The following is a 15410-nucleotide window of genomic DNA, read 5'->3' as shown; positions in this document are numbered from 1 at the left end:
AGAGAGAAAACCTTTGTTTACAATTTTCAGATTTTAAAGAGTGATGCTGCAGAGGACAGAAGGGTGATCTGGAAGGAGTGGGGAGGTCTGGCCTTCACCGTTCCTCCACGGGTGAGGTGAATGTGTTCTCCTTGAGGCTCCCTGCTCTTACTCCTACGATTCTCTAAGGGCCTGTCTCAACAAAGCCAGCAAGGTTTTGCCTGGGACGGGACTAGAGTTGAGGCCTGGTTGGATGTGACTCCCTTCTGCCCGAACCTCCGTTCCCGCCCACCTCACACCTTCTCAACCAGGTGAGGTGCGGTTGCAGACCTTGGTCAGTGGGGGCTGCCTGGATCCCACAGTGGGGTCTGTGTCTGACACCCTGTGAGGTTCCATCCCAGCACCCCAGGCTTGGTATGTTGTCCTGGGAACCACAGTCTTATGAGGGACCTCCAGCCTGCTGTAGGCACTGGGTGCCTGGCCTCGGCTTCATCTGGGAGGTGTCAGGTTAAGAGTCTAGGAGGCTGGGGTCAAAGGTCCTTCACCCCCTGACCTGGTATCCTTGGGCCCCAGGGGTCAGCCCTCAGCCCAAAGGGGCTAGGCTTGTCAGATAGCCCTGGGGAGGCCTGGTGGTGCCCACTCTGCCTCTCACCTGCTAGGCCCCGACTCTGCAGATGACACTTGAGGAAGTGAGCTGTCAGGTGCTGAGGAACCTTCTAGAACTGGACTCTATGAATGCTCTTCTGGGACTGGAGTTTGGGCAGAGACTTAGGAGGAGGGGCAGGGGCTGGACCTCATCCAGGGTTTGTTCTTACCGGGCTGGGCATTGGACTCAGACACATCCCGTGAGAGGTTTGTGGAATTGTGGCCTTTAGGGCCAGGGCAGCATGTTCCCGGAGGAGGCTCTGCTAGCAGGGGCTTCTCCACTGGCCTCTAGTGAACTAGGGACCCCAGACGGGCTTAGGGCCAAGGTCCCAGTCCCTGACACCAGTGTCCAAATGGAGGGAGGGCAGCAACCTGCTATGGGCTTTGGTGAGAGGCCTGGGGTCCTGGATGGGCGAGCACCCTCCCCTCACTGGGCTCCACTATGAGCCTGGACCTGGGGGCTCCAACATAGTGGACTATGGTTCACGCACTTGGGTTCACGCTGGCCAACAGCCACAGCTGAAGGAGATAAAGGCCCAGATGGCCCCATGGGGGAGGCATCCAGTGTGAGGCCTGAAGACTGGAGCCCTTGGGGCCTTTGGGGGACAGCGGGGGTATAGTCTGGAGTAGCCGACGTCCCCTTTCTCATACCACAGGCCAAGGGACCAGAGGAGATGGGTGGAGGCGCTGGGACCCTGCTCTAGGAAGCTCACTCATTGCTTGGGGGAGACCTGGTTTGCTCGGGACTGAGGAGTTTTGGGATGTAGGATTTCCCATGCCAAAATTGGGACAGCTCTGGACAAACTGGGTCACCTCCCCTCATGGGACCCTGGAGGCCAGATGGACTCTCCCTGGTCCTTGACCTGGAGGCAGGAAGGGACGATGGTGGAGGCTGGGGAGGTAGCCAGGCAACGGCATAGAAACTGGGAACTGCGGGGCGGTGGGCCCCACCTGCGGACTCCCTTGAGGGATGCCTTGTCCGACCTCAGGACTCAGGAAGAAGGAAGAACAGCTCCTGCAAAGGACGGATGTCCATCCAGGGAGGCAGGGGGAGGAGCCAGCAGCTGGTGGTCCCAGCCTGGCAAGGGCCGTGGTGGGGTGTGTGTGCATGTGAGCGTGTATGCGCATGTCAAGGGCATCGTGGAATCAGGAAGAGATGTGCCTTAGAACAGGGTCCTGAAAGAGCAGCCTCGCACCTGCTCATCAGCCAGAACTGGGAAACTCAGGTAGGATAGGTGGCATGGCCACCAGTGCCTCTGTCCCCCCACAGGCACCTGCCTGAGGGCCTGGAGCTTAGCTACTGCCTATCTCTTAGGTACACACATCTCCCTCGACCTCAGCCTCCTTTGGTCCCAGTCCCTTGTCCCCCAGGAACAAAGGACAGCCCCAAGCTCTCACCATCGAACCCATATCCAGGGTCTCTTTATTTTATTTTTTATAAGACAAGGTCTTGCCCTGTCACCCAGGCTGGAGTGCAGTGGTGTGATCACAGCTCACCACCACCTTGAACTCCTGGGTTCAAGTGATCCTCCTGCCTCAGTGTTCCTAGTAGCTGGGACTGCATATGAATACCACCACACCCAGCTAATTAAAAAAAAAAAATTTTTTTTTAATAGAGACAAGATCTTGCTATGTTGCCCGGGCTGGTCTTGAACTTCTGGCCTCAAGCGATCCTCCCACTGGAATTACAGGCATGAGCCATGGTGCCCAGCTTCTAGGTCTTTTAGAACTGTCAGAATTCAGTAGGGAATCCAGAAAGAAGCAGGAAGGATTTCCAAGAAGCAAGATGAGAAGTCACAAAACCCATGCAATTACTTCTGACCCTTGGAGGCCCTCAGCTCTCACCTGTCCTTCCTGCCCCTAGACTTGCTGGTAGCTTCAGGGAACCTGGCTATTTGGTTTCCACTGGGAGCAGCCACACTGGCATCTCAGTGAGATGTAGCAGCCTCCCTTCTCTGCTCCGGGCACCCTGGACCTGGCTGGGTGAGTTTCTAAAACTCTGGTGGTTCTCACCCCGGACCTCTGGTGACACTGCTCTGCTTCCGGGACTGCCAGCCCCAGAGCCCTGGCCCCTCAGCCCCCACTGGATCACACCACATTTTGCAAACCAAAGCAGCATGAGAGATAGAGAGCTCCAGCTTCAAGCACTGCCTGCCCTGCACTCATCTTTGGATGGCTCTGTGCCTTTGTGCCCTGCCTGGAATGGTCCCCTTGCCTGTACGTCCCTTCCCTTCCATTCTTGGGTCTTGGCACAAGTCATTGCCCTGAAAATCCCCCATCCCCTCCTTCATCATGCAACCTGGACACCAGCCTGCCTTGTATACTTATTTCTGCTTCTGCCTGCCCACCCGGAAGCCCCTGAAGGCACAGTCGCCCCTGAGGTCCCAGGGAGATATTGCTGAATGGATAGACAGACAGGTGAGGCCATAAATCAGACACCCCTAGTCCAGGCCTCAATTTGACATTTGAGGAGGAGGCGCTGCTCAGGCCACCAGGCCCTGGTCCAGGTGCCCAGACACCCTCAGCAACATCTGCCAGGCTGCCATGGCTAATATCCAAATACAGGGCCCTGTGAGGTGGCTCACGCTTGTAATCCCAGCACTTTGGGAGGCTGAGGCCGGCAGATCGCTTGAGGCCAGTTGACCAGCCTAGCCAACAAGGCAAAACCCTGTCTCTACTAAAAATACAAAAAATTGGCTGGGTGTGGTGGCGCGTGCCTGTCATCCCAGCTACTTGAGAGGCTGAGGCATGAGAATCGTGAACCTGGGAGGTGGAGGCTGCAGTGAGCCGAGATTGTACCACTCCACTCCGGCCTGGGCAAGAGTCTGTCTCAATAAAACCCCAACCCTCCCCGCAAAAAAAAACCAAAAACCCAAAAGCAAATACAAATACAAATAAGACCCCACATGAGCTCAATTCACTAATTGCTTCAAATTGAAACCTGGAGCACCCAGGGAAGGGGGCAGCTGTAGATTGGGCTCAGCAGGGGGCCCCAATCTTAAAATCCCCAGCAGTCAGCATGCGTGCCAGGGGCCTGTGCTTATGACAGGGCCCAGCACTTATACATGCACTCTGCAGCCAGCCCCAGCAGGCTGGCATCTTCACCATTGACCAGGCCTTGCATGAGTCTGGAACTCTTGAGCCTCAGTTTCCCCATCTGTGAAATGGGGACAACGTTAATCCCTGCCTCACAGGATGCTTGTGAAGATCACACAAGATAATTTGCACATAAAGTGCATGGCATGAGGCTGCCTGGCAGAGAGGGTGTGCTGCAGTGGCAGCTGGTACTGACCAGCAGCTAGGGGATGGGGCCACTGCTGGGCACTGGGCATGTGTGCCTCAGTGCTCACTCAGGGCTGGCGTGAAGACTGATGCATCAGAGTCATAGTGACCCGAATCCCACGGACTGTCCTGAACTCTGACAAATGTGGGGTTCACTGCCCAAACTGCTCGTCATTTAGAAAACATTTCATCCTAGGCTGGGCACGGTGGCTTATGCCTGTAATCCCAGCACTTTGGGAGGCTGAGGCAGGTGGATCATGAGGTCAAGAGTTTGAGACCAGCCTGGCCAAAATGGTGAAACCCTGGCTCTACTAAAAATACAAAAATTAACCAGGTGTGGTGGTGGGCATCTGTAATCCCAGCTACTTGGGAGGCTGAGGCAGAATTGCTTGAACCTGGGAGGCAGAAATTGCAGTGAGCCAAGATCGAGCCACTGCACTCCAGCCTGGGCAACAGGGCGAGACTCCATCTCAAAAATAAACAAACAAACCAGATCTGTTTCACCCTGCCTGCCTGTTTATGTGAAGGGGGTGTAGGTGCCTTTCCTCCCCGCCAGCCCACGTCCTTGGGTATAGAGTGAATGTCCAGTTTTCATTGCAGCACAGCTGGAGGGGTGGCCAGTGGCAGGTCTCTGCCCTGCCTGCCCCTCTAGGTTGGAGGGAGATGCTGGTGATGGTGAGGGTAGTGGTGTCCTTAAGAAGAAGGCCGCTACTTTACAGATGAGAAGGAAGAGGCACAGAGAGGTTAAGCAACTTGCCCAAGGACACACAGCTAGTACAAGGAAGATGCTCTGCCCGACTCCACAGCCTATGTGTTTGCTGCTGGCCAGGCAGTGCCTGTCCCCTCTTCCCCATGCTATTCCCCTTGCTGGGCCAATGCTGAGGAGCAGGTCTGATAGCCTCCAAGGTGAAGCCAGTTCCTGAGCTGCAGCCCCAAGCCCTGCAACCCTCTCCAGCCCCCTCCCCTAGGCCCATCTCTGCTCACTCTCTGAGCCCAGCCTGTGTGCTGCCACCTCCTTAACCACTTCCCCAGCTGCCCTGATTGCTGGCCCCCAGCTCCCAGCCAGAAGCGGGACTGTGATTCCTTGTTGTTCTGAAGCAGCCAGGGCACAATTGTGCTCAGGACTGAAGGGTGTGAGTGTCCACACGTGCCCAGGTGGTGACCACGCAGTGGGCAGGTGCAGGCCCGACAGACAGGCTGCCGCCTTGGGGGCTGGCTGTCACCTAGGGGCTCTGGGCAGCAGCGCCAGTGGCGGGAACTAAGGCAGAGGGCGCCGGGCTGCCGGCCGGGCCTGCGGGGGGACAGGGCAGGAAGAGGAAGAGGAGGAGCTGGGGATGAGGAGGGAAGGAAGGAGGAGGGAGGGGAGGAGGGGCAGAGGGAGCAGAGAGGAAACGGGGGAGGGGTGACAGGGCGGGTACCCACCTCTCCGCAGAGCGGGCTCTTTGTCTCCCCTCCCCCACCCCCTAGAGACGGGCGAGGTCCACGTGCTGTTTCCCACTGAGGTGCCACTGACACTGCCCCACCCCCAGATCTGATGGGTTGGGGTTTTGTGAAAAACGCGCTCCTGCCCGCTGCAGCCTGGGAGGCCACACTGGGTAGAGCCCCCATCTTAGACTTGAGGGGACTCGGGGTCAGAGAGCAAGGCCCTGGCCCAAGTCACCCCCAGGTGTGAGGCATAAATGAGGTGGGTGGGGGTCCTGGTGGCTGTGTGGTTTCGGGACGCCGGGGGCAGCAGGCACCCAGCTTCAGCCCTCAGGCACCCAGCTTCAGCCCTGAGGCTGCCAGGTTCCAGTGGCTGCCCCTGTGGCTGGGGAAGGGGGCACAGGCAACCTCTTGGTCGAGTATCTACTCTGAGCAGCCCTCGCCTGTGGGGCGCAGCCACCTGGGAGGCGGCCAGGGCAGGCCTGCCGTCACCTCCTGGCCTCTGCGCTGGGTCTGGCCGACTGCCCTGGCTTCAAAACTCGGCCAGGAGGAGGTGGAAAATGGGAGGGAGGGAGGAAGGAAGGAAGGAAGGAAAGAAGGAAGGAGTGAAGTGATGGGGGCTTCCCTCCTTTTCTGACCCTGGAGGTCAGTGGGGCGGGACCCCAGCCAGGGCAGGAGGTGGCTTCATCGTCTGACTTGCTGGGGTACCGTGGGCCAGTCACTCCATCTCTCTGGGCCTCAGTTTCCTGCACAGGAAAGTAACAGGATTCAGAGAGGTCACGCCATGTAGCAGGCGCTTTTGACTGACATCTAAAATAAAGTCTCCCTCAAGGCCTGGGAAGCCCCTTCATGCGCAAGGGCCCAGTAGGGGTGGGGCTTCCTCAGTAACTGCAGGCCTCTCCTCCTGCATGAAGGAGGGAGTGGTGGGGTGCATCTGGGGGCCCTCATGCCACCTCTCTGGAGGCATCCCCACTCTCTGGCATTTCGAATAGGCCCTGAGCTTCTCTGAACACTGTGGCTTGGGTGTGGAAAGCAGGGTGGGAGGGAGTGGCTTGGAGAGGCCTTGGGGCCCTGGTGTAACCTGTGGGCAGGGCATGCTGGTCACAGGGGTCTCCCCCAGCTCCAGCAGTGAGTCAGGAGGCTTGGTGGGAAGGGAGACCTGCTCACACCACATTTGTTTTTCCGGCTGTTTCCCTGAAGAAGTGAGCCACTGGGCCTGGGACCCCTGTGTCTGTGTCCTGTGGGTTGGCAGGGAGAGGAGGAAAGGCCTGGTGAGCTCAGAGCTGGCTGCAGGGGTGTCTGACATAGGTCCCCCTGTGTCCTTGAGACCCTCCTCGGTACCTGCTTCCTAGCCCGAGAGCTCCCTTCCTAGCCCAGAAAGGAGCCGTGTGGAGCCCAGGATGACCAGTGGCCCTTAGTTTCCTGGGACATTCAGTGCCGAAACCAGCAAAGTCTCAGGCAGGCTGGGCTCAGTGGGGTCCCTCTCTTCCAGACCCCAAGGGAAGCAGCCCCTGGTCCTGCTCTGGAGCAGGGGTGACTGTTCCCTATTCCCACTGTGCCTCCCCTCAGGGCCTGCCCAGCTCCGCCCATCAGTTCCTGGGGAGTGAGGACCCCCGGCCGAACCCCCAGCACAAGGCCGTCCCTGTAATCGGAGCTTGTGCCGCATGTGGCCGCGTCACTGGAGGGAGGCCGGCACCTGCGGAGGACGTGCCTGGCAGCTGCTCCAAGAACAGCCTGTCCTGGGGGGCGGGGTGAGCCTTGCGCGGGAAACTGGTGCGGGGGAGCTCTTCTGGCCCAGCATGGCCCCCCGCCAAGTTTGTGCTGAGCTGCCTGTTGCGGGAGGGGGGGCTTGGGTTAATCTGTCACTCCCCATGCCCCTGGGGCCTCTGGGCTGGATGACTCCCCACCCCATCTTATGGATGGGAAGGTGGAGGCTCAGCGGGGGCAGGGGTCTCTCCGGCCTTTGGGGGCAGAGCCAGTCAAGCTCCTGTCCAGGGCTGGTCTGAGGACCTGCTGCTGGGTGATGTGGTTTGAGGCCAAAGGGGTGGCCTTTCCAGAGTCAGGCATCTCCGGGCAGGGTTATACCCTGCACAGATGCCCAGCCCTGGCTCTAGTGCTTGGGGTGGGGGATGTCAGGGGAGATTCCCAGGGCCCTTGACTTCTTTCTACTCCTGCTTTCTTGTTCCCGCACAGAAGTCCTATGGAGGGGCTCAGGCTGGGGGAAAGGCAGAGCCAACCTCAAGTCTCAGCGATCTCAGGCAGGTGGCTTAACCTCTGGGAGCCTGAGTCCTGTCCCTTGCAAAATGGGCATGAACACACCTCCCTCTCAGGGGTCTCGGAAGGATTAAATGAGGCAACGAGCTTAACCCTGGGTTAGGGCAGGGCCCTGAGCAGGAACAAGATGAAGCCAGCGAGCGTTGTCATTGTTTATAATATCCCTCTCCAAAGGGCACCACCTGGAGAGCAGCTGGGGAGGCAGCCGGGAAGGGCACAGACACCTCTTGCAGGATCCCTGGGGTGCTGCGGGAGGGTGGTGCTGCTGAGGGCAGGCTCTGGGTACCCAGAGACTCTAGTGGGCCCTGGATCAGCAGAGATTCATGTGGTGTCCAGCCCTCACCTTCTACCCACCTTGACCCTGTGCCTGCATTCTCCAGCCCTCTGTGATTGATGGATGATATGGGGCCCATGGCTCAATGGAACATTCTTTGAGGCCTTCGTTTGTTTGAAGACAGATAGCTCAGGGCCTCAGAACCCAGGGAACAGGCCCAAGGCAGGTTTCACCATGGGTCAGAGGGAAAAGAAAAGCTCCCGGCCTGTCCTTGGTCACTCCCTGATAGGGGCTATTGGCCCGCCGGCCGGGTGTCCTGTGTCCCAGAATTTGGGTTCCCTGGGGCTCTGGGTAGGGATTGGGCCTGACCTAGGACAGGCATTCTTAGCCCTGTGAAGCCACCTGCGGCACACATTCCTGATGGGGCCATGAACATGCCGACAAGGCAGCTGTACAGCTGCCACACCCGGGAAGAGGAGGCCTCAGGCAGCCAGGGAGGCACTGGAGTGGAGGTCACCCGCCAGAAAGCACATGTGGCCAAGGACAGGGCTTCCTGGGCCTACCCAGGCTCTGCTACTCATGGGCCAGTGTGTTTGCCTCTGGAAGCCTCTGTCTCCTCGGCTGTAAAGTGGGCGCACAACATTGACCCATGAGGTTGTGGTGAGGACTGGCCCCTGGGTGGCCCCTGGGAAATAGCTGGTTTAATGACTCCAGCACGAAGATCCACCAGGATAGGGACCTAGGCGTCTCTGGCTTCTGGGCCTTTCCTAGCAGGAATGCACAGCAGTGAGGGCTGCAGGTTAATCCTGCCTTAGCTGCTTGTGCAGCAAGTTGTCTTCTTCTTCTTCTTCTTCTTCTTCTTCTTCTTCTTCTTCTTCTTCTTTCTGAGAGGGTGTCTCGCTCTGTCACCCAGGCTGGAGGGTAGTGGCACGATCATGGCTCACTATAGCCTTGACCTCCTGGGCTTAAGCAGTCCTCCCACCTCAGCCTCCCAAGTAGCTGGGACCACAGGCACGTGCCACCACACCCAGCTAATTTTTAAAATATCTGTAGAGATGGGGTTTCTCTGTGTTGCCCAGGCTTGTCTGGAACTCCTGGGCTCAAGCGAGCCACCCGCCCTGGCCTCCCAAAGTATTGAGGGTGTAGGTGTGAGCCACGGCTGCAGAAAGGTTTGAATCTTCTCAAGCCTTGGTTTCCTTATCTGTAAAAGGCCAACTGAAATCTACCTATGCCTTCCCTACATATTAGGGTATGTAACACCCCACTGTGATGGACAAGCCTACATTTCTAGTGGGTTAAGATGCAATAAAAGTTTATTGTTTGTGCCCAACACAGGCAATGCAGTGTGCAGAGGGCGCTTGGTTGTTCTCTCCTGATGGCCCCGCCGGGTCTGGAGCCTCCATCTGGCCAGCAGAGGGCGCAGAAGGACTGCCTGGGCCGCTTGGACGTGACCGCCTGGAAGTGGTGTAGAGTTCCTGACAAGGTTCCTGGCCAAAACGGGTCCCGCGGCCCACTTGTGTGCAACATAGCAGGAAAATGTCTGTGTGCTCCAAGGAGAATGCAAAGGCTGGTGGATGTACTGCCTTTCCTCTGCTGCTCTCTCGGCTGGGGGCAAGAATGACAGGACGTGAACATGCACACAAGGGCCTGGAACTCACGACCCCTTACAGAGGCCCCCCCTACTCCTGGGCTTGCAGGATTTGGGGCACTAGCACAGCACAGCCCACCCCTTGGGACCAGCACCCCCTCCCCAGTCCTGCTCTCTGCAGCAACATAGAGTACAAATATTGTTCCTTTTGTTTCTTTTTTCCCTTTGGATACATTTTTAATTACAAAAATAGAGCCTGATTGTAGCGCCCAGACAGATGTTTGCTTGCTTCTGGGCCCATTGGGCCTCCTCTCAGAGCCTGGAACTCCCAGCCCCCAGCTCCTGGGGTGCCTTCCTCCAGGTGTGTCCCTGGCTTGGGCTGGGGGAATGCAGTCCCGCTCCTGGGATATGCAGGTTTAATAAGCTACTAGGTACCATCCTTGATAAAATTCAGAGTGACAGACTTATAGCAGGTCACCTCTCAGCTTCTAATGAAGCCAAGACAGAGGAGTCCCCACAGCACTGGGTTTGCCTCTGTAATTAGGCTGGTAAAGTGGAAAAATAAAAGTAGGAAACCTAAGTGGAAACCAAACCAGAAAGCCAGGCAGCCTGGGAGTTCCGAGCCTGCTTCCTTCCAGCTGTGCGGCCTCAGCGGCTGACGCGAAGTCTCTGCTGGTTTTCTCTAACACAGGATGATGGTAGCTACACCCTCTGAGGGGTGTCACTGGGGCCAGTTAGTCCTGATGGTTGGAGTGTGGGTATCCAGGCACCACTAGGTCACTACCCACTCTGGCCCTTTGCTCCTAGTCTCTGGGGAGGTGGTGGCACAGGGGCATGGAGCAGACTAGACTCTGCCTCTTTCTGCCCCCAGGCCAGTTGATATGAGCCCTGCTTGAGGGGTTCGCAAGGCCTTCTTCAGCTTCTCTGTTTTCCTAAGATGAAAACTGTGACATCTGTGCTTGTTGTGGGAAATTTGTAAATTGTGCGCAGAGAAGAATATGAAATCAACATAAATTGTCGCTTTTGGTTCTGCCAAGAGCCAAGAGTGGCTCTGGCCCCTCTCCTGGGTTAACACCCTGTCCTGTCCAGTTCGCCCCCCTCACTTCAGATCTCTCTTCCCCAAGACCCAGAAGACCAGCCCTGCTCCCCCAGCTGCATCTGCATGATGTGACAGCATTTCATGGGGGTGGGGGTGTCTTGGGACTCAGAGGAAGGCTGGTTGGGGTTCAGGGGACCTCACCTTCCCTCCCTCCCAGATGTCTCTCTGGCTGGCTCACAGGCTCACCTGAGATAGGGGCTTAGAGCTCATGGGCTGCTGGACCCTCCAACAGGTGTCTGACAGTCCCCCTCCCGACGTGGGAGGCTCCTGGTCTCAGGAGGGGGCTTCCTGCCTTATGGTAGGTGGGTCAAAAGGGAGGCAGCGGGAAATAATGGTCTCTCTTGGTCTGGCTTGGCTGGGGTGAAGCACTGTGTGTGTGTGTGTGTGTGTGTGTGTGTGTGCGCGTGCACGCACGACCAAGGTCTGTACCAGGAAGGGCTGCAGGCGGGGGAGGGGCATGCTCCTTCACAGCCCCTTCCCCTGTGACCTCGGGCAGATCTTTCACTTTTACGCAGTACAACTGCCTCCAGCTAGCCTGGACAGGCAGATTCCGGGGCTGGAGTGGTCTGGCCCAAGGCTGAGAAGGGCTGGGACCCCGGACAGTGACATGATGGGCTCAGCCTCTGTTCCATCTACTGGGCAGGGTGGGCCTCTGCAGATAGCGGCTTCAGACTGCAGCTCCAGGGGGCTGGTGGGAGTCTCTCAAGGTGTCCCACACATGGTCCCTCGGGGAAAGAGTGGAGCTGACCCCTGTCCTCCCTCCCGACTCGAGGGCTTTAGGGCCAGCAGGTGTGTGAGGGCTCCAGGTGCGCGGAGCCCTCGAAAGGACACTAGCCCAGCAGCAGCAGGCCGCGCGGGGGCAGCCGAAGACCCCATCCGGCGCAGGCCAGGGCCGAGCTGGCAGCGGCGGGTCCAAGCCCTGTCAGCTGGCGCAGGAGGCCCAGGGACGAGCGCGGGACCGAGCTGGGCGCCGGGGTCCGGACCGGGCCGGGGTCGAGCTGGGCCTGGCCGGACACTGGACCCGCCGGGACACGGCCCCTGCCGTGCAGGGCTGAGGCCCCCGCCTGCAGACAAAGGAGCCGGCGGGGGGCGGGAGCGGGGGGGGGGGTTTGCAGGGGGGATGGGGCGAGGGGGCGGGGCGTCGCGGTGTCACGTTACCGCCCGCAGCGCCCTTTAACTCCCGCCCCCGCCCCGTTCACCGCCCCCTTCCCCTGCTACAGCGCGCTCGCCCCGCGGCCGCCAATCAGCCGCGCGCCCCGGCCGCGCGCCCCGCCCCTCCCCCGGTGGGTGTGCGCGCGGCCAATGGGCGGTGCTCTGGGGCCGGGCCGCGGCGGGGCGGGGCAGCGGGGCGGCCTCCAATCGCCGCGGTGTTGTTGAAACTGAAAATACTACATTATGCTAATCGCGGCCGGGCCCGCGCGCACGGGGGTGGGGCCCGCGCGTATAAAGGGGGCGCAGGCGGGCTGGGCGTTCCACAGGCCAAGTGCGCTGTGCTCGAGGGGTGCCAGCCAGGTCTGAGCCAGCGAGCGAGCCAGCAGGCATCGAGGGGGCGCGGCTGCCGGCCGAACGAGACAGACGAACCCGACACAGGAGAGTCCACCACCGGACAGCCAGGTAGCCGCCGCGTCCCTCGCACACGCAGAGTCGGGCGGCGCGGGGTCTCCCTTGCACCCGGCCTCCGCCCTCTCCTCCTCTCCTTTCCCCTTCTTCTCGCTGTCCTCTCCTCTCTCGCTGCCCGCGTTCGCGCAGCCCCGGGCCATGTCCGACGCGTCCCTCCGCAGCACATCCACGATGGAGCGTCTTGTCGCCCGTGGGACCTTCCCGGTACTTGTGCGCACCAGCGCCTGCCGCAGCCTCTTCGGGCCAGTGGACCACGAGGAGTTGAGCCGCGAGCTGCAGGCCCGCCTGGCCGAGCTGAATGCCGAGGACCAGAACCGCTGGGATTACGACTTCCAGCAGGACATGCCGCTGCGGGGCCCAGGACGCCTGCAGTGGACCGAAGTGGACAGCGACTCGGTGCCCGCGTTCTACCGCGAGACGGTGCAGGTGGGGCGCTGCCGCCTGCTGCTGGCGCCGCGGCCCGTCGCGGTCGCAGTGGCTGTCAGCCCGCCCCTCGAGCCGGCCGCTGAGTCCCTCGACGGCCTCGAGGAGGCGCCGGAGCAGCTGCCTAATGTCCCGGTCCCGGCCCCGGCGTCCACCCCGCCCCCAGCCCCGGTCCTGGCTCCAGCCCCGGCCCCGGCTCCGGTTGCGGCTCCGGTCGCGGTCGCGGTCCTGGCCGCGGCCCCGGCCCCGGCCCTGGCCCCGGCCCCGGCCCCGGCTCCGGCTCCGGCCCCGGCTCCAGTCGTGGCCCCGGCCCCAGCCCCGGTCCCGGCCCCGGCCCCGGCCCCGGCCCCGGCCCCCGCCCCGCCCGGCCCCGGCCCCGGCCCCGGCCCCGGCCCAGGACGCGGCGCCTCAAGAGAGCGCCGAGCAGGGCGCGAATCAGGGGCAGCGCGGCCAGGAGCCTCTCGCTGACCAGCTGCACTCGGGGATTTCGGGACGTCCCGCGGCCGGCACCGCGGCCGCCAGCGCCAACGGCGCGGCGATCAAGAAGCTGTCCGGGCCTCTGATCTCCGGTGAGCCCCGCACGGCCCCGCCCCGGCCCGGCCCGGCCCGGCCCCGCTTTGTCCGGCCGGCCGGTCCCCCCAGCCCTCGGGGGCCTCGCTGGGTTCCCGCCTCCTCCCGTGGCATTAAAGGGCCCGCAGCGCTCAGGGCGCGGCTGCGCCCGCACCCCCCTCCCCGCCCCGTTGTTGTGCCTTCCAGCGGCTTTGCGCGGGCGGGGTGGGAGGCTGAGTCCAGGCCGCGACCCCCCGGGAGCGCGGTCTTCGCCCCCGGCCGCGGGAGCCCCTCCCCGGGCGCGGCCGGGCGCCGTGAGCACGGCGCGGAGGGGGTTAAGCGCGGCGGCGGCCCCGGGGGGCTTGGCCGCGGGACAAGGGGAAATGCTTACACAGCACATTGCGCGGCGACGTAAACAAAGCTGACCCGCCGCGGACCTCGGCGCGGGCGGGGACGGCGCCCCCACCCCGGCCGGCCCGCGCCCCGTGCCCTCTCCCGGCCCCCTCTGGGGGCTCCGGGCCGGCCCCGCCCTGACCGGCCGCGCGCGCTGTCGCCCGCAGATTTCTTCGCCAAGCGCAAGAGATCAGCGCCTGAGAAGTCGTCGGGCGATGTCCCTGCGCCCTGTCCCTCTCCCAGCGCCGCCCCTGGAGTGGGCTCGGTGGAGCAGACCCCGCGCAAGAGGCTGCGGTGAGCGAAGTGAGTACAGCGCACCTGGGGGGCGCGGAGGGCTGACCCGCGGGGTCCCCGCCGCTTTCCTGACCGCCCCTCTCCCCGCAGTTTAGAGCCCAAAGAGCCCCGAGGGAACCTGCCGGGGCAGCGGACGTTGGAAGGGCGCTGGGCCTCGGCTGGGACCGTTCATGTAGCAGCAACCGGCGGCGGCTGCCGCAGAGCAGCGTTCGGTTTTGTGTTTAAATTTTGAAAACTGTGCAATGTATTAATAACGTCTTTTTATATCTAAATGTATTCTGCACGAGAAGGTACACTGGTCCCAAGGTGTAAAGCTTTAAGAGTCATTTATATAAAATGTTTAATCTCTGCTGAAACTCAGTGCAAAAAAAAGAAAAAAGAAAAAAAAAAGGAAAAAATAAAAAAAACCATGTATATTTGTACAAAAAGTTTTTAAAGTTATACTAACTTATATTTTCTATTTATGTCCAGGCGTGGACCGCTCTGCCACGCACTAGCTTGGTTATTGGTTATGCCAAAGGCACTATCCATCTCCCACATGCGGTTATTGACAAGTGTAACTTTATTTTCATCGCGGACTCTGGGGAAAGGGGTCACTCACAAGCTGTAGCTGCCATACATGCCCATCTAGCTTGCAGTCTCTTCGCGCTTTCGCTCTCTCTCTTATTATTACTGTGTTTATCTTAAACTTGAAGACAAATCTGTTAAAATGGTTCCTGAGCCGTCTGTACCACTGCCCCGGCCCCTCGTCCGCCGGGTTCTAAATAAAGAGGCCGAAAAATGCTGCAACTCCAGTCTGTTTGTGCTTGTGCCTGCCTCCAGCTCCCTTCTCCTGCACCCCCAAAAGCTGGAGAGCTAGAACGCAGGAGAGAGCAGGCCAAAGTGGGCATCCCCAGTCCATCCAAAAGGGGAAGCCTCTCTCCTGGCTGGGCCTGGCCCAAATCCACCTGCTCCAGTCCCCTTATCTCAGGAGGGGCGGCCGGCCTGCAGTGCACCCTGCATTTATCACCTCCCACCTGCCGGGCTGCAGAAAGACAAGTGTGGGCTTCACGTAGCCCCAGCAGGCAGGGAGCACAGCCCCTGACTTGCTGCCCAGACTCAGGCTTGTTTAAAGGAAACCATGAGAAACCCCTCTGCACCCAGCTGATGGGCTCAGAACCCTGGTACTTTGAGGATGTGCTGGGGTGGAGGGTGGGGAGCAGCACTCCACCAAGACACATCCAGTCCTACAGACTTTTCTTCAGGCCTTGCACCAGGGTCTCCTGTTTTTGTGGGCCAGGGTCTCCCTAGGTCTTGCCACAAAACACCCAAAATGTTCAAGGTCTAGTCACACCTGCAGTGGAGGGGGGGCAGCCTCGAAGCCTCTGAGGGGAGGGAGAAATGGGAACACAAGGGGGTGGTGCCCTGGAACCAGGAGCGCTTGGGGAGGGGTGGCTTCTGATGACCAGGCTTTGGTGGAAGAAGTCGAGGCTGTGTGCCTCCCTGTGCACCCACACTGTCAGCCCTACCAGCCGACTAGTTTCAAAGCGCTCCCTCTTGGTAAAAGAGACGTTTATTATTTTTTTAAT

At 60.3% G+C, this 15410-nt stretch overlaps 2 protein-coding genes across 3 annotated transcripts; both read left to right on the top strand.

Moving 5' to 3' along the window:
* The first annotated feature begins 9017 nt into the window (after window positions 1-9017).
* SLC22A18AS (solute carrier family 22 member 18 antisense) lies at window positions 9018-12177 on the top strand. The gene is given in 4 exon segments (XM_033204283.1): window positions 9018-9342; window positions 9344-9414; window positions 9417-9549; window positions 9551-12177. Coding segments are annotated over 4 exon segments (435 nt in total). The 5' UTR covers window positions 9018-9214; the 3' UTR covers window positions 9654-12177.
* Window positions 12178-12183: 6 nt separating this feature from the next.
* CDKN1C (cyclin dependent kinase inhibitor 1C) lies at window positions 12184-14636 on the top strand. Of its 2 annotated transcripts, XM_033204284.1 has the most exons (4): window positions 12202-12968; window positions 13003-13175; window positions 13716-13851; window positions 13933-14636. In XM_033204284.1, exons 1-3 carry the CDS (start codon window positions 12322-12324, stop codon window positions 13844-13846), a joined length of 951 nt encoding a protein of 316 aa, XP_033060175.1. In that variant the 5' UTR covers window positions 12202-12321; the 3' UTR covers window positions 13847-13851; window positions 13933-14636. The 2 variants fall into 2 exon arrangements, with proteins under 2 accessions (XP_033060176.1, XP_033060175.1); XM_033204285.1 differs by lacking the exon at window positions 13003-13175 and having other exon boundaries at window positions 12184-12609; window positions 13938-14636.
* The last annotated feature ends 774 nt before the right edge of the window (window positions 14637-15410 follow it).

This window comes from Trachypithecus francoisi, unplaced genomic scaffold (genome assembly GCF_009764315.1).
Source record: "Trachypithecus francoisi isolate TF-2019V2 unplaced genomic scaffold, Tfra_2.0 Lachesis_group8, whole genome shotgun sequence".
Taxonomy (NCBI): domain Eukaryota; kingdom Metazoa; phylum Chordata; class Mammalia; order Primates; family Cercopithecidae; genus Trachypithecus; species Trachypithecus francoisi.
This window is presented reverse-complemented; position numbering and strand designations above follow the sequence as displayed.

Excerpts from the sequence above, each read along its gene's own strand:
- CDKN1C (XM_033204284.1), top strand. The coding sequence starts at position 12,322 with ATGTCCGACGCGTCCCTCCGCAGCACATCCACGATGGAGCGTCTTGTC. Across the intron at positions 12,969-13,002 it reads CCGGCCCCGGCCCCCGCCCC|GGACGCGGCGCCTCAAGAGA; the intron begins GCCCGGCCCCGG and ends GGCCCCGGCCCA. Across the intron at positions 13,176-13,715 it reads GTCCGGGCCTCTGATCTCCG|ATTTCTTCGCCAAGCGCAAG; the intron begins GTGAGCCCCGCA and ends TGTCGCCCGCAG.